Below are 24,849 nucleotides of genomic sequence, written 5' to 3' on the forward strand. Positions count from 1 at the left end.
GAGACGTACAGGCATATTTTTATATATTTATATGTCTATATGTATCTATATATTGAATTGAACTGAAATTAAAACTTGCGGCTCTGGTGCATTCATGGGCTGGGAGAAAAAAAAATTGTTAAGTCCCTCCAAGAGACTCAGAGCAATCAGAGTACATTTGTACTCCATGTTAAAATGTTAGCAGGTATCGGCGCTCTGTTTAGCCTCCAAAGCAGAATAACCAATGACTCAGAGACACCTAAATGTTTTATCAATTCAGCTAAGTAAAAATAAAACGAACACCACTAATCATCACTAACACCGTGGGTAGAAGTTCCTCCACTTTCTCCAAATTTCCAAATCCAACATTCTGCACAGCTTTATTGTACTTTTACACATTTTGTATTTACCCATTTCTCGGACGCTACAGCTAGATTAACGCCCACGTGCAGCTCGCCACAAACCGTTCACACAACAGCCTGGTGCGCCACGCCGCAGATGGTCCTCTGAGAAGATTAGATCACGCCTGTACGTCTCCGTTTATGTGACACTGGTGATGAGGAGCGGGGATTAAAGGTATTAATCTGGTGAATTGACACAATCTAGATGAGTAATCACATGGTAGGCCAGATAAAAAGCCGACTAATTGGTTGATGAGTATTGATCTGCTGCGTGTGTGAGGTTTATATTTCACTTTATTGGCATTTCACAGCTCATGAGGTTGCTGAATGTTAATTCATCTATCAGTTTGACAGAGAGAGAGGCGAGGGGGGCGTTACACATAGTGTGGTTTGTGTTGAGGGTAGAATCAACCCGCAGCTCTGAGTCTCCGTGGCTTCTGGTTTCTCTTCTCCAGGGCCATTCGGCTGCATTACCTCCTTGTCATCCATCTTCCCCTCCTGATTACATGTTACTGCTACTTGTGGTTTTATTTTAGCTGACCGGGGCAGAGTCAATCATCTATCCACGGTATACTTAACAAGTCAAGAACAGGGAGATTTATTGCAGGTACGATGGAGAAACTTTGACAATTTTACCTTTTCAGCAGCAGATTTGGTTACAAGACAGAAAAGGATTAAAGGCCTAGAAGTTCTTGAAGGAATGCATATTAAGACATTTTGCTATCAGACAAGACACAATGGACTCTAATGGTCAAAGGTTAAGTTTTAAGCAAACATGTTGCACTAGAATATTGGATTTGATACCTGGATGATTGAGCATGAACTTTATTACTAAGCGAAGTACTTCAGAGTATGTGTTGAAGAAAATGCTCAGCTACAACCAATACAAATTTGATGTCAGTAGTTTTAAAATTGGTCGACTTACAGCCATTTTTGTTTTTCAAGTTAAATAGCTGCGGTGAACATCTTGAATGTGGTTGAAAAGATGTTGTGTTTCACGTTACACAATATTAGGACAAAACAATTACAATAGTTTTGTTTTATATTGATTATATTATTATTATTCATAATATTTCTATATATATATATATATTATATATAATATTAGAATATTTTGTATATTTATTGTAGAATATTGCAATGAAAATAACCCACATGTTCTGTCATTACAAAGTTCACAGCAATCGGATTGTCAAATTTGCGTTGGACGCATTCAATTTTAAAAAAAATCCTTAGCTATACTAAAATTGTATGCTCTGATACTGCCATTTTAATATTTCTTTGGATAAAATGTGCAGCCCTGGCTATAACCAGAAGATGAACAAAAGAACACCAAATAAATCGGGCCAAGAAAACCACTCTGCAGCTCAGGAGGAAGACGACTCTTCGTGTTGTGTTCAATATATGAGACATGGACAGCTTGCACAAAAACAGCTCTACAATATTTATGTGGTTATAGCACAGAAAAACAATCACTGATGTTAAGGAAGGAGGAAAGGAAAGGAGGTCAACGTGTACACTGCATAAAACTGAGCTGCTATTAGTTTCCAGTTCATTTTTGTGAAAATATACAAATTGTTTTTTATCTAGCTGATCTAGAATTCTATAACTAAAACAAGGACATTCATTCCATGCTAGTACCATTTTTATCCTAATTATTATTGCTAAAAACACCACCTCATTATATCACAACCAGCTACAAGCTGACTTGTACAAAGTGTGGGGATGAGTTCTCAGTAACCACAGATCTCGATGGTGAACGCTACACTGGATGTCATGTAAACACTGTCAAAGTTGTATCTATGTTTAGTTTAGTTTACAGTAGAAAGGGAAAAATATTCAGGCAGAACTGAAAACATGATGAAATCCTAAAATATACTTTTGAAGTAGCTCCAAAAATCAAAGTTACAAGAAGAAAACAAACCAGAGAGGCAGCAAAAAGTAACAGAACGTCTTCACCGGAACGAATGCCACCTTTTCAAAAGCAATAGGCAAGAACATATTATAGAAAGGTTTTCTTTTCACCTGTACATTTAAAAATAATACAAAACATACCATATATCTTCTTTACATGTAGTCTTTCACTACAAAGATTGGCATTTAAATGACATGAATTGAGAAAAAGTGGGGAGATTTGGAAGCGTAGGCAAAATATAAAATAAAACAATTACGTTGTTCCGGTAATATTTTTTTTATCTCTTAAGAGAAAATAGTAAGCATATTGTGGAAAAATACGAAATAAAAATGTAAACTTGGATGTAAACTGTGGTCACCTCTGGAGCAAAGAAAATCAAATTGTAATCGTATGTGAAAATCCTGACTGAATAATAAAACCCAGAAGTTTTAAACTTTTTGTTAAAGAGTTGTTGAAGTTTGTCGTGTTGCCATCAGACGTGCAAACCTTGACTGAGCACACTTTAAGATAAACACAGATTGTGTCGTTTTAGCAACATACTACTTCGTTTTGGCTTCAGTTTCAGTTTTCTGCTGCAGTTTGAATGAGAAATCTTGATTGTAGTTTGTTATGACTGGCTGATAGCAGTTTCTCTAGCGCCAGCATTAAGGTCATCTCCAAAAACCACAAACGCTCATTCAGATGCTTTAGCGATGGAGGACATCAAAATACTGCTCGTTTTCACTAGGTCAGGTCTGGTCATTACCAACTTAAGTTTTGCCATCAGTATTGGCTAAAAGAAGCTTTAAATGTGAAGAATGTGCCTTATAATCGAATCCTGCGATGCCTTAGCTCTGGCAGGTCATCAGCAGGCTTTAGTCCTTCGCTCACCCCTATCGGACACGTTTAAACCGTTTGTGTTTATGAGTTTCTTGCAGCTCTCACCTGCGGCTGCAGCAGCGGCAGTCTGACGTGAGCCAGCAGCGACGGCAGGTGGCCCTGCCGAGCAGAGGGATCGTGTCTGACCCAACTAAGCAAAGAGGTCACTACGGTTTCTTCATCAGGCACGTTGATGTCATCAGATGTCAGCAGCCGCTCCATCTCCTCCACCGGGAGTAAAACAAACTCCTGGCTTCCAACTACCTCCAGAAAGTGTTCCTGTGGGGGAAAAGGTGGTGAAACTGGGTGATGAAAGGGTTAAGAAGAGCGTCAAAGATAAATATTTGACAGAGTACTACAGAAAGAGAAGCAAGAGAAATAAAAACTACAAGATGTAAGAGTGCAGTTAGGAATTGGTTAAGAAGCTACGAAGATGGAAGGAAATAAAATTCCTTATTAAGATGTTTTTAATTACAAAAAAATGTAAAAGAGTTCGGATGAGAATTATTTATAAGGCTAGATGAACATATAAAAAAAGATGGTAAGAACAAAATAAAACCATGTTCACAGCCCAATTAACCCTGATCAAACCCTAACAGAAACCCACTTAGAGAAAGACTAACACAGATGAGCACAACATGTCTTTAAATGCAAATAAGACATTTAAAAGACAGAAATGAATTAGATGGAGAAAAATAATCAAGACAACGAGGGTGCTCTTTTTTAATCGTCGCCATAGCAACTCTGTGCTGAAAAACATCTATTGTGGCTGTAATGGTGTGTGATGCGCTTTGAATAAGAAGCTGATTTGTTAAAGGGAGCAGATCGGGACTAAACACTGACTGAAATGTTCGTAGGGAAGGCAGAACAGACGGAAAAAGAACGAGAGAAAGGCATCTGTTAGTTAACGTTTAGTGTAAGTACCACCATAAGCTGTTGTCTGCGTTGTCATTGTCAGAGGACATTTTTTCCCCCGTCAAGGAGCAAAGAGGGGACTTAGAAGTACTCTCAGTCCATCTTGTGAGCTAGATAATTTGGAGGAAGGAAGTATGGGAGGGAGGGAGGTAAGCAACTTCCATTTTGTTGTGGTCACCACCATATATATATAGTATATATGTATACCTGCCACCCCGATCATTTGAGGAAACAATGCTTTCTAGTTTTTAAATTGCTTAAAGGTGTTGTTTCCTCAAATGATTGGGGTGGCTGAAGATTACTTTATCAGTCAGAGTCAGAGTCAGAGTTTCTTTATTGTCATTCGCACCTCATGTGGTACATGTGGTGGAGCGAAATTATGTACACAAGGTCCCAGTAACATCCAACAATAAAATGTATAAGAAAAACAGTAATAACATCTAAGATATGAACTAAGAAAAACATCAAGTAAATATACACTAAGCACTCATAACATAAAACATTGAACATCAGCACAAACATGAACATGAGTCTGTGAGCAGATGTGCACGCATGAAAACATCAACATTGAAACAGATCAGTAGCAACATGAAACAAATCAGCAGCAACATGAAACAAATCAGCAGCAACATGATATGGTTTTTCAGTGATTATTCTAGTTAGAGATTCATGAGTCTAACAGCCTCAGGGTAGAAGCTGTTCCTCAGTCTACTGGTTTTACACTTAATGCTCCTTAACCTCCTTCCTGAGGGGAGTGGGGCAAAAAGTGTGTGTGCTGGGTGAGTGGGGTCCTTCATGATGCAGGTGGCCCTCTTCCTGCATCTGGAGGTGTAGATGTCTGTGATGGTGGGGAGGCTGATTCCAACATCTTCTGTGCAGCCTTCACCACTCTCTGCAAAGCTCTTCTTTCTGCAGCTGTGCAGCCTCCATGCCACACGTTGATGCTGGAGCACAGGATGCTCTCCACTGCACACCTGTAGAAGGAGGTGAGGACTGAGCTTCCCAGACCAGCTCGCCTCAGCCGTCTGAGGAAGTAGAGTCTCTGATGAGCTTTCTTGATCAGGCTGGTGGTGTTGTTGCTCCAGCTGAGGTTGTCATTCATGTGTACACCCAAGTACTTATAGCTGGAGACCACTTCCACCGCAGATCCTCTTATGTTCAGGGGGGTGTAGATGTTTTTTTTCCTTCTAAAGTCCACAATCATCTCCTTTGTCTTCTTCACATTGATGTGAAGGTTATTCTCTTTGCACCAGCTCTCCAGGTGTTCCACCTTTTGCCTGTAGCTGGACTCATCATTGTTTGTGATGCATCCCACCACCGCTGTATCATCTGCAAAGTTTACAATGTGACCGCCTGGATGGGTAGCTGCACAATCATACGTGAGCAGAGTAAACAGGAGGGGGCTCAACACACATCCCTGAGGAGAGCCAGTGCTGAGGGTTATGGTGGAGGAGGAGAGGTTGTGGATCCTCACTAACTGTGGGGTCAAGGTCACCATTAGCCACCCCCTGGCTCCAGCATTGCACCTGGTGGTGGATAAAATTGCTCCCTCCACTCTCAAGGATCAGTCACGATCCACTGCCGCAGACAAGGAAAATAAAAACTACCTCTGTTCTTCTCCACAGTGTAACTCCTTGAATACCCTGACCCAAAAAACATTAAGGTTTACTTGCATTCCCTGTTCAATTCCAGTCCAGAAAAACATTCAGAAACTACAAACATCCACTATTCAAATCCCTCAGCGACTGGAGACCTTGGAGTAAAACTTGTGTGAGTTGATCTACATTTCCAGAGACCAATGATTCTTTAATTTTCTTGACATGACTACAGACGCAGTGAGTGTCTACAGATCATGTAAAGTGGCCTCATTTACCCACCATGGTGTAGGCGTGCGCAGCCCTCTGCAGGTCGTGGCAACCCTGAGCATCAGCGTAGGAGCGGATGCCTAAACAGTTAGAGGGGTGGAGCTGCTTCACCAGAAAGGAGCAGCAGGCTTGGACCACAGAGGACAGCTGCAGCAGGCAGGAGGCAGATAACAGAGACTCAATGGTGTCCTCCTTTAACTCAAGACGGCCTGGACAACAGTAGAGGAGGACATGGGTTAGACCATGACAATTACATAAATACACACATAATACTTTGCATTGTTTTGTATGGTCTGCATTACTAGTGGGATTATAATTACTGTCTCAACACAAGAACTTAAAGAACAAATTACAGCTAGGTCCAGTAAAGAGAAAGAGAATAAAGCGTCTGATAAATCATCATCATTTAATATTACAAATGATACACGGGACTGTTGAGCCTTAATTGAATACAATAATGTCTACATGTTGTGTTTCAAGAAGATACATCTGTTCTGAAGTCTGGATTATCTTTCTGTAATGTTTCATTTTAATAAACGTAGGTAGAGGAAAAAAACTCTAAGTACCCTCGCTCACATACAGCAGATGTGCCTTTTTCAGGTTAAATTGTGCATTTTATAAATCAAAAACATTAACAAAACACGTCTTCAGGTAATAAAAATCATTACACAAAGGCTTCTTGCGCTGCGGGTTTATTTACATTAATAAAAAAAAAAGGTAGATAAAATCAAGTGATATCAATTATCTTAAAATACTAATAATCAACCCTGTTAGAAATCCAGCAGCTTAATCTACCTGGCTTTATTTTAAACCACTAGTTATTAGTATATATATATATATATATATATATATAGGTATTATATATTAGTTCTATTTAAACAAGAAAATATGTCCAGCTTTTTTATTTAAAAACGGGACAAAAATTCTCTAAACGTTTCTGTTTTCCTGTTTGTTTTTGGTTCGACAAGCCAATTTAACACAGGTGAAGATGCCAATTTTATGAGTAAATTCATAAACAAAATCAGCGTTTAAGTTCTTAATAGAAAAATAAAAAAACTAAAGGAGGTGGTTTCTGTAATTCTCTAACTTTAAGCTACTAAAAAATGTACAGTTTTAGTCAAACTTTATTCTATATTTAAACAAGAGCATCCCATACGGCACATTATTCACCCGTCAATACGTAGCAATGGCTTGGAGAAGCAGAGAAGCAGTATAAAATTTGACCTTGATTTGTGACCTTGACCTTGGACCTGGAGTGATGAAATCACAGTACATATTTGAAAGAAGGTTTGTTAAATTATCTTCAAGGGATCAGAAGTTATGGACGGGACAAGAGAAAGTTTACTAACAAACATTAGGAGACTATATTGTTAGGGCTGTCACGATAACAAATTTTGCTGGACAACTGTCTTAGAAATTATTGTGATAAATGATAATATTGTTTGAAATTTGACAATAATTAATAATTATTGTTAAATTTAAGGATATGTTTATTTGTTTAACATGTAGTATCTTTTTTCAGCCATCGGATGGTAGTATAAGGCTGTTTGAAACGAAGGATGGATAGTGAGGGAGCGAGCAGCGTGTCTCTAAGAAAAATGGGAGGCCTCTTGACGTGACATGGGCATGGATGCTCTGTGTGGTTTGAGCTCTTTAACATAACATTTTTCACACAAAGCTTTTAATTTAAAAAATAATTAAAAAAGCTCTCAGCTTCTTTTTGCAGAGAAAAACAACTTTTTACATGAAGGCACAGGGTTCAACCATGAATTTTGGAGCTAGACTGAGGTTTTAATCCTGAGGTCAGCCTGTTAGCTTAGCTCGTAGCTTAGCTTCTCAGCTTAGCTGCTTTTAACGATCCAAAAACATATTTTAAAGAGAAAAGAGAAAGGGAGGGGTCAGTGAAGAGCACCGGAGTTGAGCTTTTTGTCATCCAGTGTCTTCAGTAGAAAGAGAGAGACACGAAGAAACAATAAAGCCGATAAATGAAAATGTGGTTGATAATTTTCATTTATCATGCGATTAATTGATTTATTGTTTATCGCAACAGGCCTATATACCATAATACATCAGTCTTTGACAGGTGTATAAAAATCTTGAAAATGAGTAACAATTACACGTAGGTATGTCTTAAGAGTCCAAGTCTATAAGTAAGTAAATGTGTGTGCACCTGTGTAAGCATACTGAACCAGGACCCACAACGCCTCAGGGTCTACACCTTCCATCTTCACCTCGTCCTGCTTGGCCTCCCGCACATCGCTGGTGAACATGGCTGCAAAGTAGTCTGACACAGACGAGAGGACCAGTCTGTGGGAAAGAGACAGAAAATAAATATCTGGCGTGAGTCAGAGAGGACAGCTGTAATGAAGGAACAGACTACTCTGACCTTGCTGACAGGATGAACAAAGCATAAAAGAGAAGAAGCTGCAGAACAGAGAAGGAGAGTGTAACCTGAAGACGAGGAGGCAAACAGACGAGGCACAACGTGATCAGCTTGTAGACAGGTCAGAAAGAAACTACACAAATAGCCTTCAAGCCAGAGCAATCGTTGAGCTAAATGCCCAATAAGACGGTAATCTATCCACTGAAGGCTCGTTCCCCCCCCCCAATATATTTCTGCTAAAGTTATGAATGTTATTTATTCGCCAACATGGCTTTGAAGCCGAGAAAATCCTGCAAACAGATCCAATGGAAGAAGTTGCTATGAGTCTGGAGAGTCTTTGCCTCAGGTGGAGGAGTTTAAATTTCTGTGTCTTGTTCACGAATGATGGTAGGATGAAAAACAAGATGGATGGAGCAGTGAAGAAAGAGCAGAGCCAAAAAGCAAAGCTCTGGATTTACTGGTCTGTCTATGTTCCAACCCTCACCTGTGGTCATGAGGTTTGGATCAAGACCGAAAGAACGAGATCCTGGATACAAGCGGATGAAATGAGCTTCCTTCGTAGGGTGGCTGGGCTCAGCATTTGTGATAAGGTGAGTAGCTCCTTCATCTGGAGGGAGCTCGGAGTAGAGCTGCTGCTCCTTCGCATCGAAAGAAGTCAGTTGAAGAGGTTCATCTGATTAGGATGCCTCCTTGGACGCCTCTCTTTGGAGGTTTTACAGGCAGACCCACTAGTAAGAGGCCCCAGGGCAGACCCAGAACTCAGTGGATGAATTGTGTATCTTATCTGGCCCAGGAACACCTTGGGGTTCCCCAAGAGGAGCTGGAGAGCGTCTCTGGGGAGAGGGAGGTCTGCATTTCTCCTGGACCTGTTGCCTCCTTGACTCGACTACGAATAAGCCGTAGAAGATGGAGATGGTTGGTGCTGGAAAATTCTGAGATAAATCTTAGAAATTCTAACATTAATGTCACAATTTCATGTAAATTTGTTTTTCTTAGGTTGTGCAGAATCTGCCCGGGTCCGACTCTCTACCCCTGGCGCCTGGCTCTCTTTTTTTCCCCAGGTGGGGAGGAGACTCACATGAACTCGGTAAAATCAAGAGACGTAAATTCAGTTTACCATTTAATGTCGATAAAGCAGGAAAACTTACAAGCTCAGCGCTGAGGTGTTCGTCAGACTCGTCTTAACCCGGAAGTGGACACCCCGGTTCACAGAACGGCACAGCTTATACTGGCCCTTGGCTCCGCCTTCACTTCTGGGAGCACAGCCTATCAGAGTGTATCAGTGGGGTGACTATATGTGACCTCATCGGCCTTATTTGTTTCAGATGGTGAAAAATGGAAGAAAGTGCACTTTATCTACGTGGTGAAAGCCAGCAAAATAAAACATTACTCCTTATCGGGTGTTGACCATGGGAAGCTCACTCACAGCAGCTGGGCCTGTCTCATCTGTACAAAACCAGGCCAGAAACTAGTCCTACTTTGTGCAGACAAGACCGGGGGTCTTAGCATGATAAAAGGATAACTCTAACAGTTGAAAAGTTTAATTTAAAACTTACAAACAAGAATGTTTATTATGTACAGTGCAACATTTAAACAATAGGCATAAAAGTGTCTCTCTGCAGGCTGTGTATGACACAGAAACAAACATGACTGGTATTAGTTGTGAGGTCAGCTAACTGAGGTGGTTTGTAACCAGGCAAAACAAGGACCTTAGCGTTAACACAACTCATTACCCTCAAACTTCACTTGTGTCAGCACAGCCTGCCTGATGTAGCCCTGATGCACTGCCAATGCCCCTTTTGGAACGTTACAACTAGAGTCCGACTGATTTAGGCTGATATAAGCGTTTGGGGACCAATTCAATTCAATTCAATTCAATTCAATTCAAAAATACTTTATTAATCCCAAAGGGAAATTATTTGTTGTTGTAACTCGTTATCCTCATTTCATTAAGAGATGTTACAGATGCTGATGGCTGTAGACAGGAAGGATCTCTTGTAAAGGTCCATCCCACAGTGGATCCTAAGAAACTGGCTGCAGATGCCGTCCGATCCGTCCACCCAGACTCAGCTGGCCTCTCAGTTCCCCCAGGCTTTAGGACCGCCTGAATGCCAGCAGAACTCCTCCCAGAGCGATGGCAACTCCTCCCAGCATTTTGCCGAGCTCCTCATCACTGCGGACAGCCAACTGTAGGTGCTGATGGACGATCCTGTCCTTCTGCTGTCGTGAGCCGTGTTTCCTGCTAGTTCCAGGATCTCAGTGGTCAGGCACTCGAGCACAGCTGGCAGGTAGATGAGAATGCGTCCACATAACATCCTTTTCAACTCATTTGAGAGTTGGGGCCATAGTTAAGATATTATTTGAGCTTTTGAGATGTTAATCAGCTGATGTTGTTGGTTGTAGAAAACTGCCTTGTTGCCATGGTTACGCATCATAACAAATGTCCAAAACCAAAAAGGTCTCAGTAAAAATCCTTCCAGCTGCACAGCATCTGATACCAGAGGAAACATTCATCCAAAAAATGTAATTTACACCCAGAAAAAGAGGAATTAAAGTTTCCAAAAGCAAAATCTCAGAATGAAAGAAACAGAGCTGCTCCAACATGCAGCCACCTTGAGCGGCGCAATTCTAGAAGATCAGTATCTGTGATAATTGGCCCATTATGCGCTGATCTAAACACTTCTTATTTTCACCTCTAAAATGTTGCGAACAAGCCGTGTCCTTACTTGCAAATAGTGTAATTGTACAATGTCTCCAGCAGAGGGCGCAGATAAACTACTTTCAAGTCATGACCGTGCTGCACGCTTGACTCACAGCACAGCCGAAGCAGGAAGCAACTAAATACTGTGTAGCATATTTTGCTGAACAGAGCATGGTACGTTTATTGCAACTGATCTGTAAAATAAAATAAAAAAAATTAACAATAACAAATTACCTTCAATCCTCTAACCTGCTTGTCATTAGCTACATGCCTCTCAAGTTAGCAAGCTAATGTTTAGATAACCTAGCATAGGACACTGCCTTGTAAAACTTTAGCCTGAACAATAAATCTAACGTAGCGGTAAAGTATATATCAGCGTTAGTAACGTTATCTTTGTCATCCTCAGTGAAATGCACTGTTTGTCTGAAATCTTTACTTATCTGCAAAGAAAAAAAAATGCTGCTGCGATCAATACTAATTAGACCTTCACCATACATGACTGACTGCTGAACAGAGAAGGGTGTTTCTTTGTTTAATTTACATTAATGTAACACACTTGATAACTTTACGGTGAATAGTGGAGGACAGAAAATGTGAACGCACGTTAAGAAGACCGTTTCAAGACTTCAAGTGTTAAAACAGGTTTATAAGTAGCCGTCTACTTAGATTTTTGCAGGTAGACAAAGCTAAAAAAAGTTTCAGCAAATATATCAGTTATTGACATTAAGCCCCACCCTCCATATCGGTATCGGCGATGGCCCAATTATCCATATTGGTTAGGATTTAGTTACAATATTAATAAAAAAAAAAAAAGTATAATTTAACAATCTTTGACTTTAATGTATTATATGACAATTTCCAGTATTTATTTCTTCTTTTTGCAAATTTACAACTATACAGCATCAGAGAATATAAGTTTTCATTTTATAAAATTCTGTTACAATCATAAAAATATATATATATATATTTCTTGCAAATTTAAGACTTTCCAACATAAGAAAATATTCAAAAACTTTCCCCCCAATGTTACATTTTAGTTGAAATTTGAGTCCACCACCTTCTGTTTGTAAATTGTACTAAGAATGGCCCTAACATGCCCTGGTAAGATCCAGTAAGAATAGTTCATTTAAAAAAAGATGCACGTTTCACACAATAAATATTATGACTGATGGTCAGAGGGAACAATCATCTTTAAAGTCTGCACCACAAACAGGTGAAGGACACGTTGTGAGACGAGTCCTCCGGGACACAAGTGTCAAATGACGAGTACTTTCACAGCGCTAAACCTGCGAGAGGTTTTTGTGTTTTCTTTGGGTCAATAAACTACTGATCACAATATTAAGACACCACCTTTGGCTTTTGTAGTGATTGAAAAAATAAACTTCAGATAAAAACAATCAGAGCGACTCACATGTGACTGATGTTCGTACATTACGAAGGTCTTTCTGCGCCTCGACAGGTGTGCGTCCTTGTGTTTTAGACTTCATGTGTATGTCTTTACCCACGAGTATAATCTCATTACAGAGTGCGACACTGAGACCTTGACAGATAGCCTGAGGCAGAAACGAGATGTGTAACTGTGTGTGTGTAACTGTGTGTGTGGTCCAGGTGTGTGTGAATTGTGCTGAGAAAGACGTCAGAAAACACTCGTCAGCAGGAAGTTCTTCCAGAATTTCATTTAGGCGTCTCTTTTTCCTATTCTCCCAACCGCCCTGGCACAAACAGACACACTTAATCTTTAACGTGGGTCTCTGACACTACGAGCGACAGAATGTGTATCCAGCACGAGGTGACTTGCACACAACAGACACGACTGCACTGTGCTGCAGAAACAGACGGCGGTGTGCTGAACTCGGACGGACAGAGGAGCCTGAGTGAGGAGTGCAGGAAACAGACGAGCTCAAGCCAGGAAAAAGAACTGAACACCGGGGTCTGTTTTTCCACCGCAGGAACAACCTGCACACATACACTCACACACAGAGAATAAAAACCACCACGCAGCTCACGGGGACTTCCTTAAATCTTGTGACTTTTCTCCACACATACTGAAGTGTGTAGGGACAGAGAGGAAGAACAGAAGGAGCAGCTGTTAGTCATGACCACTGGCGTGACTCAAGTTAATGCAACATGTGGTTGATTTTCTGTTAGTGGAATTACTGCTTTAATCCAAATTAAAGTATTGCAAAACCTCTTTATTATATTTGGTAGTTTTTGTGTAGCCCCATGCTTCAGAGTACAGTCTTGTGACTCTATAGAAGCACACCATCTGTGTAAACAGTCCATTAACTTTCCGTTAACACTAAAACTATAATCTACTACACCGTGTTGAGAGTTTAAAGTAAATACGGCCCTGCTGCTTTCAGGATATCTTGAAATCATTTGTGCACTGCTCTTTAACAGAGCTACTCTTGTGTCTTTTATTTGGCAAAACTTAACTTTGGGAGGCCTCTGTTAAAGAGAAACCTTTGAACCCTACTATTGTTTTAAACATTGTGGATCACAGATCTAACTGGGCTAGCATGGCTGCAAATTATTGGCCTTGTGCAAAAATAAAATGCTTAAAAGTATTTTAAATACAGAAAATATACAGAAATGTTTCAATATGGCATTGGTATGATTGTTAAACAGGACCTAGAATCAGTTTATTGTGTGAATGTTTCTAAATCGTTTCCACTCTTGAGAGAAAATATTCTTCTGTACGTTTTTCGTCAGGCAACTCGCTCAGCAATGTTTGTGCTATTTCAACAATTCATACATGAAAACGTTCAGCTCGTTCAGGAAATTCCTGCTGTGACTTTTGGTATTTGTGCAATTTTTACCTTTTGATTTATTTAGCTTTTTCTGCCACGTTTTCCTTATTAAAAAATGAGTGGAGCTCTCTTGACATCCTTCAAACCTTTGTGCTTATTTCAGCTTTTGTTCTGGTTCAGCTTTTTCAGCTCGTTGGTATTAATTTTAGATTCCTTTAACTGCTTTCAGCTTCTTTTTGCTCATTTACAGTAGGCTTTATTTCTGCTCCTTTCAGCTTCTTACTGCTAAATTGAGCATTTTTAGCTACTTTTCTGCTAATTTTAGCCTTTTTCCGTTATATATTTTTATTTTAAAGCAGTAGAGATATAGAGTGAGCAGTATAGAGTGAGATGGAGACGGATGACTCGCTGTGGCGACCCCTGAAGAGGGAAAAGCCGAAAGAAGATTTTTATTTTAAAACTTCCACCTTTCTAACAATTTCAACTTTTTATGGTCCTCTCAGCTTCTTTCTATTAAATTCAGCTTTTTTTTAGCTACTTTCTTAGCTAATTTCAGCTTTTTCTACACATTTCTGTTGTTTTTCTACTTATTTCTGCTTTTAAATGTCAGCTGTTCAAATTCAGCTCATATCAACAGTTCAGCGACAAAACTTTTACAGCCTGGTTCCAACTTCTTCAGCAGCTTTCAGCAACAGTCATTCAGCAGTAATTATTCACACTGCATGGGAAATGACATTTCTCTGGTTGAGATTAGTTTTTGCATGATTTTATTAGTATTTCAGCAACTCGGCTTTTTCAACCCGTTGATTCTTTCATTAATTTAAATTTCAGTCATTTTTTGTACATTCGTGGTGTTTTTGAAATCATAGTGTAATTTTGACCAAGCTTCAGCTGTAAGATCTTTGCACTTGACTCAAGCATACTTTAATATAAAGAGTTCATGGTTGACTCAACAGGAGCACAAATCATCAACCCTCCACCGCCGTGCTTGATAGTTGGTCTGGTGTTGTTTTTGTTTCTGATACTGCTTATTTTTCTTTGCACTGTGCATTATAGCTCCACATCTCCCTCTGCTATTGCCTGTTCAGATACTATTGTACATGTCTTGTGGTTTGTTCAAATTTAATTTTGCAAACCTTCTTCATGCTGTCATGTTTTTTTTTTTTTCTTGCTCTCACCCAGCAACATTACTCGTTGCTCAGTCTTTTACCAATTATGCAACCATCGATTTTTAATATCCTAAATGAAGCATGTGGAGTCTGAGATTCAGCTCTTGGGCTGTTTTTTTATTAATTTTCAAAGAGCTGCATGGTCTGAACTCAGGGTGAACTTTCTCAGACGTCCACATATGGGAAGGTTGGCAACATCTTACATGCTTTCCACTTGTGAATATACTTAAAAAGATGCATTAGAATTGTGTTTTGCCTTTGAAATGCACTTTCTGCACTTCGTCACCATTTCTGCTGGTGAAGAACCGTTGTTTATGTTTATGTTTGTGTGCAGTTTGCCCCCGCTGATACACCAGCAGCCACATGCCCACAACACAGCAGACACAAAGCAGGATAGGGGAACTACAAGGTGGACAGCAGGCACATGTGCATGTGTGTGTGTGTGTTTGTGTGTGTCCAGTGACTGATGGATGACAGAAACTCTGCTGACAATGTTAAATGTAGTAGCACAACAAAAAGGAACTTCTCATGAACAGGACGGTGTGTCCATGTTTGCGTAAAGATGATCAGAGGTGATGTTTGTTCAGGTTTTTATGTCGTAAAAAAGGCTAAAAACAAAAAGAAGAAATGCTGTGATTTTGCTCCATTGTTTACACATCTTTACGTAGAGTGCATCTACCTGTGCGCAGGTATCCTTCTGTCTCCAGCTACTAGTATGACGTCACACAGCTGTCTGGTCCTCAGGTAGCCCTCCATCTTACGGAAGGTAACGTCAGCGTGGGACAAAGCGGTGAACATGGACTCCTCTGGACACGTGCACGGCTCCATCGACACACATGAGGACAGGGTCACACTGCTGTTAGATGTCCTGTGGCCAAACACACACAAAAAGGGTTAGGAGGAACACAAAGAGAGAAAGCTGAAAAAATAGTGACTACTCTTCTTTGTTCCAGTATGTTGGTATCTTCCATGGTACAGTCTTTTCCCTTACATCATTTCCTCACGTGTACTTAACTCTCCGTTACTGTTTTAACAGGGTGACTGTATGTTGCCCGGAGCATACAAAAGCTCGCTAATGGTCCAATTACTTGAAGTAAATGGCCAGATAAATTCAGCGCACTTAAAAAAAAGGAATGTGCCAATTAAATCACTGTGGGAGCTGAGCCCATAGGACACATAGCAATTTACTCCATCAGTTTTAATACGTCTCCACTGGCAAAAGGAAAGGAAACAGGCTTTTCAAGCCAGCTTTAATTGAAAAAATACCCTATTATGCCCTTTTTGAAGTCAAAAGCTAACAAGACATGAGTCTGTGTAACAAGAAATATTCATTTCAATTCAATTCAAAAATACTTTATTAATCCCAAAGGGAAATTATTTGTTGTTGTAACTCATTATCCTCATTTCATTAAGAGATGTTATAGATGCTGATGGTTGTAGACAGGAAGGATCTCTTGTAAAGGTCCATCCCACAGTGGATCCTAAGAAACTGGCTGCAGATGTCGTCCAATCCGTCCACCCAGACTCAGCTGGCCTCTCGGTTCCCCGGGGCTGTAGGACCGCCCGAATGCCGGGCAGAACTCCTCCCAGCAGTCTGCCGAGCTCCTCGTTGCTGTGGACAGCCAACTACAGGTGCCGAGGGACGATCCTGTCCTTCAGCTGTCATGAGCCGTGTTTCCTGCTAGTTTCAGGATCTCAGTGGTCAGACACTCGAGCACAGCTGGCAGGTAGATGAGAATGCCTCCACAGAACATCCTTTCAACTCATTTGAGATTTGGGGCTGTAGTTGGGATAATATTTGAGCTTTTGAAATGTTAATCAGCTGCTGTTGGTTGTAGAAAACTGCCTTGTTGCCATGGATACACATCATAACAAATGTCCAAAACTAAAAAAAGTTTCAGTAAAAATCCTTCCAGCTGCACAGCATCTGATACCAGAGGAAACAATCATCCAAAAAATGTGATTTACATCCAGAAAAAGAGGAATTAAAGTTTCCTAAAGCAAAATCTCAGAATGAAAGTAACAGAGCTGCTCCAACATGCAGCCACCTTGAGCGGCGCAATTTTACAACAATAAAAAAAAAATTAAAAATGGCTATTATGTGATAATTAGTTAGAAAAGCTAAAGCTTCATTTCAAGTTTTTATTCAACAGAAGAAACAAGAAACAAAACACTATACTGTACCCACATTTCAAGGATGATAGTTCTTTCTCAAGTAAACCGATAACTCATAACAAAAACATAAACCCTGGAAGGCTAAAACTGGGGAAACAAAGCCGCTTAATCCACAGTGCATGCAAAATATGACAAAATGCAAACACAGAGTGAACTAAAACGGTATCATCAGTCTAAAGAGTGACTTATTTCAAGTTGCAGTCAAGTTGTTCTTATTACTAAATTGACACATTTATTGTTCACTAGTGTAAATTATTTTCCTATTTTATCGATAAAGGTATTTGTTTTAATATCTCTGCAATCATTAGATGCTTTTTTCTCCAATTAAACCACATGTGCAGTTTTTCCTTATGAATTGTCAGGTTTACAGCAGCTACGGGTTTATATAATCAAACTGATCAAATTACTTCTTGCACTGTGAGATAAATTAGTTGCATTGATTCAATAAACCTGACAGCCCTGTTTTGTCTGTGTTTAGTAATTTTATTCAGCTTTTTATTCCAGCTACAGGAGACAGCCGCTTTCAGTACAACCTTCCTCCCCACTAACTCCAACCACCGGCTCAGCACAAAACTTAGCAACTTGTTAATAAAACTAGACCTTTTTTTTTTAATCAACAATGTTGGGAAGAAGATGCCCACTTTGGAGCAGGCACTGGTGCTTTTTGAGACTTGATTTGCAATTAGACAAATACTATAACTATTAAAAACATAAATGTTTTATTGCACTGTTTTAACCTTCAATCATTAATCTTGCTTTCAGTAAACAAGATTGTTGATTTTGTACCGGCTTTAAGAGGGATCTCCTCAAGAATACCTGATGTAAGAGGTTCCAGCTTTAGGAATGCTCAGTTTCTAGCACTGGTGGAGAAGTGTGGAGAATCAGAGTCTATCTACTTAATAACAAAAAAATAAGAACGCAGAAGGTATGAACTGATTTAACTCCACATGTTGACAAGTGATGGGTTTGAAATGAAACGTGTTTAGAACAGGCGCCAAAGGCCAAAAAGGTGGCATCACAAGCAGAATGAAAGTATTATCAGGTAGTTGCCAGAGCAAATGACAGCTTCTCAAAACAGTTAGTGAACGTCAGCAGAAGTTGAATTGCACAACTGCATGGCATGTGGAGTGTACAGATGTTGGAACCAATGGGTACATGGAGCATCCACAGACATTGTGAAGCTTCTGGCCACTCCTGACAGACCCATCCAGAGAAGACGCTCGCATTGTGTGCCAAGCATTTCAGAACCCAATCACACCTGCCCCTGCCATTGGACATTTTCAATTCAATTCAATTCAAAAATATTTTATTAATCCCAAAGGGAAATTAAATATTGCTGTAACTCGTTATCCTCATTTCATTAAGAGACGTTATAGATGATGATGGCTGTAGGAAGGATCTCTTGTAAAGGTCCATCCCACAGTGGATCCTAAGAAACTGGCTGCAGATGCCGTCTGATCCATTCACCCAGACTCGGCTGGCCTCTTGGTTCCCCTCGGGCTGTAGGACCGCCTGAATGCTGGGCAGAACTCCTCCCAGAGCGATGGTCACTCCTCCCAGCAGTCTGCTGAGCTCCTCGACGCTGCGGACAGCCAACTGTAGGTGCCGAGGGACGATCCTGTCCTTCCGCTGTCATAAGCCATGTTTCCTGCTAGTTCCAGGATCTCAGTGGTCATGGACTCGAGCACAGCTGGCAGGTAGATGAGAATGCATCCACAGAACATCCTTTTCAACTCATTTGAGATTTGGGGCTGTAGTTGAGATATTATTTGAGCTTTTCAGATGTTAATCAGCTGCTGTTGGTTGTAGAAAACTGCCTTGTTGCCATGGTTACGCATCATAACAAATGTCCAAAACTAAAAAAGTTTCAGTAAAAATTCCTCCAGCTGCACAGCATCTGATACCAGAGGAAACAACCATCCAAAAAATGTGATTTACATCCAGAAAAAGAGGAATTAAAGTTTCCAAAAGCAAAATCTCAGAATGAAAGTAACAGAGCTGCTCCAACATGCAGCCACCTTGAGAGGCGCAATTTTACAACGGGGTGAGTCATCCTGCATTCTGTCTCTGGTTCACTGTCCCACACATAGACTGCAGTGTTTCCCCTAGGTCACTAGCCTTGGCAAGGCACTCATCTCTTCATGGATTTTTATTGACGAGGATGGGGGTGGTGTGGGGGTTGGTAGAGACAGAGAAATGTCTTTGTGTGTTAGTTTAGCACTATGCTAGTGCCTGCAGTTGTCTGTATTGCGCGCCTATAACTTAGCACCACGTCAGTGCAGGGCGCTTGGTTCTATTGACAGGGCGGGGCGCCCTCCATCGAGAACAGTAGGGGAAACACTGGACTGCTAATAACACCAGAGCAAAAACAAAAATATTTCAAGGGGTGCATAACAAATGGGTGGCACGGTTTCATGTTCAGTAATAAAACTTAATTCTGCATCACCATAGATGGGCCAAATACATACAGTTGTGGGGAGAGGAGACTAACTAATCCTGTCCAATCTGTAGCGAGACAGACTGGCATCGCTTCTGGCATCAAGGGGAACCATGGGGTATGGCTTCAGGTCACCTCTGGTACAGATTCAGAGGACTCTGACAACACAGTGCTACGTCAGTAATATCCTGTTTCACACCTTCTGAAACAGCAACCTGGTCAATCTTTAAACAAGCATATCCATGGCCTCCCTGTGTCCTATAGCCAGCCAGTTTCCCCAATCTTTACACATGGACTGTAACACCACCACCTGCACTTTCATCCGTTAGCCCACTACTGTACAAACTGTACACATAATCTACTATCTACTGTTCATAAGTACTCACATACTTATATATATATTTTTTTTTTTCTTTCATATAGCTGTTTATACCCCTTCATATTATAACCTGTTCATAGTCTGTACACTCACAACCTGTATATATTTATACCTATAGCATATTCAAAGCAACTTACTGTATATTGTACTATATATATCTACCAATTTATTTTTCTTGCTAAGCACTTCCGGATAGATGCAAACTGCATTTCGTTGCTTTGTACCTGTGACATGTGCAATGACAATAAAGTTGAATTCTATTCTATTCTATTCTATTCTATTTTAACTTCAGATTTTGAGAGCCAGCTGCAACATACATGAGTCGATTTGCCACACCCTACCAATATGGGACTAGCAGCTTGCACGTACTGCCAAGTCTGTTATCCGTCACATGACCTTTCAACATGTGCAATGTCATTTGTTTTTTCATCTCTATGTCTGGTTGCTCAACTTGTTTTGTAGCTGAAATTGCACAAAGGGATGTGTATATATTGCATTTTTTAGTAAGAAAAGACACAAGTCGTTATTAAAATCAATGAGGCTCAATACCATAGCTTTGTATCAAAAAAAAAAAAAACTGTGCATGTGGTGTGCACCATTTTGTGCATTTTTGCCTCATGCTGACTGCTGAACTGCAACAGCAGGAGTCATATTTACTCTGCCACCATCTCCTCTAAATGTCTCCTGCCTCTGGTTTTACATCTCCAGCTAATCTCATCATTCACCCTCTTCATTCCAACTCATGTCATCATCCATCCATCCATTTCCTCTCTTCCATACACAGATATAACCCACTGAGGATGCTTTTTGGCTCAATTTCTTGCCCTCGACTGTGCAAGCCTGTGTGCATGTGTTTTTACAAGTGTGTATGCAGATGAATGGTGTGGCTAAATACTGCCAGAGGGAATGGCTTTGAAGTGGGAGAACGCTGCCTTCCAGTCCCTTTAGCCGAGCCTGGCAACCACTCAACATTGACAGGGAGAGACAAAAAGAGTCACCGTCCAGCCAAATTTCCTTAAAGCCGTACACCGGGCAAGGACACTCACTCAGCTGTCATTCAGCCTCTTCCTCTTCCTCCCTCCATTCTACATTATATAAGAAAATAAAAGGAAAGGGCAACTAAATGCCTGGGAGTGGGTAGAGCAGGACAGGAGAGGGAGAGAGTAAATAAATGAGGCACACCAGAATTAAATGGGGGGAAAAAGCTCAGTGAGGAGATGAGTGGACTGAGCCCCGCAGAGACTTCAGACATTCTGGGATTCTGCGTGCATCTTTTCCCATTAGGGACTCTGCCACCCGGGTTCTTGGAGTATCACAGCATACACAGATGCTCTCTGAGGGACAGGATAAGTCAAATGCAGAAAGACAAAAAAAACATGCTTGTAGCCGCACATATATGCAGCGCAAACTAATATCTACGTTGGTATGGCAACAATAAAGCATGCAGGGAGGTGGCTGCATGGACGTACAGTGAAATCCACTGAAACCACAGTCTGTACCAGTGAGATGTGTGCACATGTGTGAAGCCATTTGTTCTTGAAGCTCTGCCAGACATCTGTGATGAACGCTAAGGAGAAGACAACAAGCCTTGCATAACAATGAAAATCACAGTTGTGTACTTTCTCTTTTTTTACTCTGACAAAAACATTACTAATGACAACAAACTGGCTTAGAACATAACACACTAATTAAGAAAATAATATAAACAGTATATATATAAAGGCATATCAGTGTTTGTTCATCATTGAAATCTGATGTTTTGGGATATAAATTATATGTTGCTCATATGGTAAACATGCAGAAAATAAAACAAGCTATATTTATCTCTTTACATAGTGGTATTTACTGCCAGGTTATAGTAAAAACAGTTACATGTGAACATGTGCAGGTAATAGTAATTGTTTCATTTTTCTGTGTCCAAGGCCTCTGCTGCAGCTGGATACACACACCATGTTGTGTGTGTGCATGATATGCATAAAGGCTTCACAGTGAAAACAAACCATGCATTTAATGTGCAGCATGTTGAGATGCATATTTAACTGCAATGTCATGTATAAAAAATGTTTTTCTACTTGTACACCTCACCCTAAACCAGTCAGCCATCAGATTTTATCTTTCCCAGTTTGTTTTAGCAGCTATAGATTAAGACAAACCTTTAATTTATCTCAATCCTTATTGTGCCTTTGATGACGAGAGAAGAGTAAAAGTTACACACGGTGGTGGAACTATAACATTAGTTGAGAAAATGTGTAGCAAAACTTTTGAGTCAACTTGAAGCATGAGACTCTTAATCTGCTGCTAATGACGGAGCAGCGGTCTCCATCCTACCTGCACGAGCTGGAGTCTGTTTCCGGATGGTTGTTCTCCTCGGCGCCCGCCGCCGCCTCCACCTCCTCCGGAGCCCCGGCGCGAGTCGAGGGCTCCGCCGCTGGGGCCTCACCTGGGGGCTCCATGTTGTTTGTCACCGGGCGAGAGCGGCGACGAGGCGGCGGGGACACCCAGGAGAGCCCCGCGGAGCTCCTGCACTCGGGCTGGCTGACGGAGCGGGTGCAGGAGTTCCCCGTGGCTCCAACCGCCGCTCCTCCGTGACCGCCCCGACTTGCCCCGGGCTCTGCAAACTTTCGGCTGCCGCCGCACAGGTTAGACCCGGCGCTGCCGCTGGCCACCAGCCCGCCGCGGCTCCCCGCGCCTCCTCCCGGGGCGTTCACGCCGGCGGAGGTGAAGTTGCAGCTAACCGAGGGTCCGTCGGCGGAGCCGCCTCCCGTCCTCCTCGCGCTGAAGTAGTTCCCGAGTGGCGGCTGGGAGTGAGGCGGAGGTACCGCGGGGTGACCGAACCACCGCCATCGGATCCTGAGGATCTGCTTCACGTCGAACTCCTTCCGCGAGGAAGAGCTCGAGCCACTATTCGACATTCCAGGGCTCGGCTGCACGAGGAAATGGCGGGGAGGATTCCCGAGCCGCTCTACTGTAAAAGCTGCACGCGCCTCTTCGTGCTGGCAACCGCACGAGTGGAGAGCGCGAGCCGAATAAAGCAGTTATAACAGGGAGTGAGGAGGAGGAGGAGGAGAGAGTAGGAGGTGCACGAGACCTATCTCCTACAAGGAGAATTTAAAGTTACAATGAAACAGAATTAAACGGGTCATAATTATTAAAAACTCCATAATCCTAACAGCCGCTGATAATCTGGAAAGTTTTCAGATTTTTGTTGGTGTGGTTATTGCAGCTGTTATCTGCCGAATTAATTTATTTCATCCATCGTCCACCCTTCCATCCATTATCCAATTATCCATCCAATCATCCATCCATCCATCTATCAATCCATCAATCCGTCCATTTATATATCCATCATCCATCCATCCATCTAATCATCATCCAGTCATCCATCCATCCAATTATCATCCCATCATCCATCCACCATCCATCCATGTTTTAGATTTTAGCCATCATCTATCCATCCATCCATCCATCCATTCATCCATCCAAGTTTTAGATTTTATACATCATCTATCTGTCCATCCATCCATCCAATCATCAGCCAGTCATCATCCAAGTTTTAGATTTTATCCATCCATCCATCCATCCATCCAATCATCCATTCATCTATCCATCTAATCATGATTAGATGAATAGATGAATGAATGACTGAATGGATGGATGATTGGATAATAGCCAATCATCCATCTGTCCATCTATCCATCCATTAATTCATCCATCCACCCAATAATCATCCAACCCATCATCCATATTTTAGATTTTATCCATCCATCCATTATCCAGCCATTCATCCATCCAATCATCCATCCAAATTTTAGATTTTATCCATCTGTCCATCAATCCATCCAATCATCATCCATCCATCCATCCATCCATCCATCCATCAAAGCTTTAGATTTTATCTATCGATCTATCCATCCATCCATCTGTCCATTTTTTAGATTTAAAAATTAATAATGTAAACTCTGGAAAAATTGTATCAGATAGCAAATTCTCATCATTAATTTATCACCAGTTTTCTCCAAATGTGTGGAATGTGAATTTTTTTCTACTAAAGAGATATGTTTAATAGTTGTCAGATTAATGTCACTCATCTGCTGAAATTCTGGATTTTATGGTCAAGACCAAACGTGGTGATTTTTGTTTAGAGGTAATATCTTAAGGGTACTTCATGTTGCAATGCCATAAAGATATGTAAAAAAAAAAGTCACAATTTAGGAAACACAATTAATGTTCTTCTTATCTTAATGTCCTTAAATATAAATATTATAAATATTATACAAATATAAATTTGTGAACACTGCTTGTGTTTGTTAATCTATAGAAACAGCCAAAGAGACTGGAAACAGGTCAACAATGCAAATGTTCTTGAAAGAGCCTGTTGGGATAGAGAAGTCCAACAATTTCAGTTTACTGATAAGTACGTTGAGATTTATTGAGTTAATTATGCAGATTTGAAAAAATGGATTAGGTTGAAACGAGGAACATAACAGTCTAGAAAAGCCACATTTGAACACACCAAGCTCTGACATCCCAGTGCCCTGTTTGAGCCCTGATATTCATTTTTAGCAGCTGCCTGTCTCACTTATTCTTTATTTTTTTAACCATTAGCATCAAATTCATGCATATTTCCACATAAGTTTCTTTTCTGAGGTCCTAGGCTCGTCTAATTCTGCCATACATCCAGCCTAACATACCTCAATCACGTGACTCAAGCTTCCACTTGGTTTTCTGCAAATTTAGTCGACTTATTTGTTTATACGAAGTGTGAACTTGCATTTCAGAATTGCATATCAGTATATCTGGAAAACTAATGGGTAACCTATTAATTAAAATTTTTAAGTGCTTTAAGGTAATTAGACTTTAAAACAAACTCTGAAAAAGTGAATGATAAATTGACACCTCTCCATATGTTTTAGTTCACATGT

The 24,849-nt window shown here is 40.8% G+C and overlaps 1 protein-coding gene across 1 annotated transcript in view; it reads right to left on the bottom strand.

Moving 5' to 3' along the window:
- The window catches only part of klhl5 (kelch-like family member 5), a 49,636-nt gene extending 26,705 nt beyond the window's left edge, over positions 1 to 22,931 (bottom strand). The window contains exons 1-5 of the mRNA XM_037674960.1: positions 22,256 to 22,931; positions 15,616 to 15,804; positions 8,104 to 8,240; positions 5,946 to 6,142; positions 3,220 to 3,432 (exon numbers count right to left, since the gene is read on the bottom strand). Of these exons, the coding sequence (XP_037530888.1) occupies positions 3,220 to 3,432; positions 5,946 to 6,142; positions 8,104 to 8,240; positions 15,616 to 15,804; positions 22,256 to 22,839 (1,320 nt within the window). The 5' untranslated portion in view covers positions 22,840 to 22,931. The remainder of the gene's footprint in view (positions 1 to 3,219; positions 3,433 to 5,945; positions 6,143 to 8,103; positions 8,241 to 15,615; positions 15,805 to 22,255) is intronic.
- Between the last annotated feature and the right edge of the window lie 1,918 nt (positions 22,932 to 24,849).

This window comes from Nematolebias whitei, chromosome 3, assembly GCF_014905685.2.
Source record: "Nematolebias whitei isolate Nwh7 chromosome 3, NemWhi1, whole genome shotgun sequence".
Taxonomy (NCBI): Eukaryota; Metazoa; Chordata; class Actinopteri; order Cyprinodontiformes; family Rivulidae; genus Nematolebias; species Nematolebias whitei.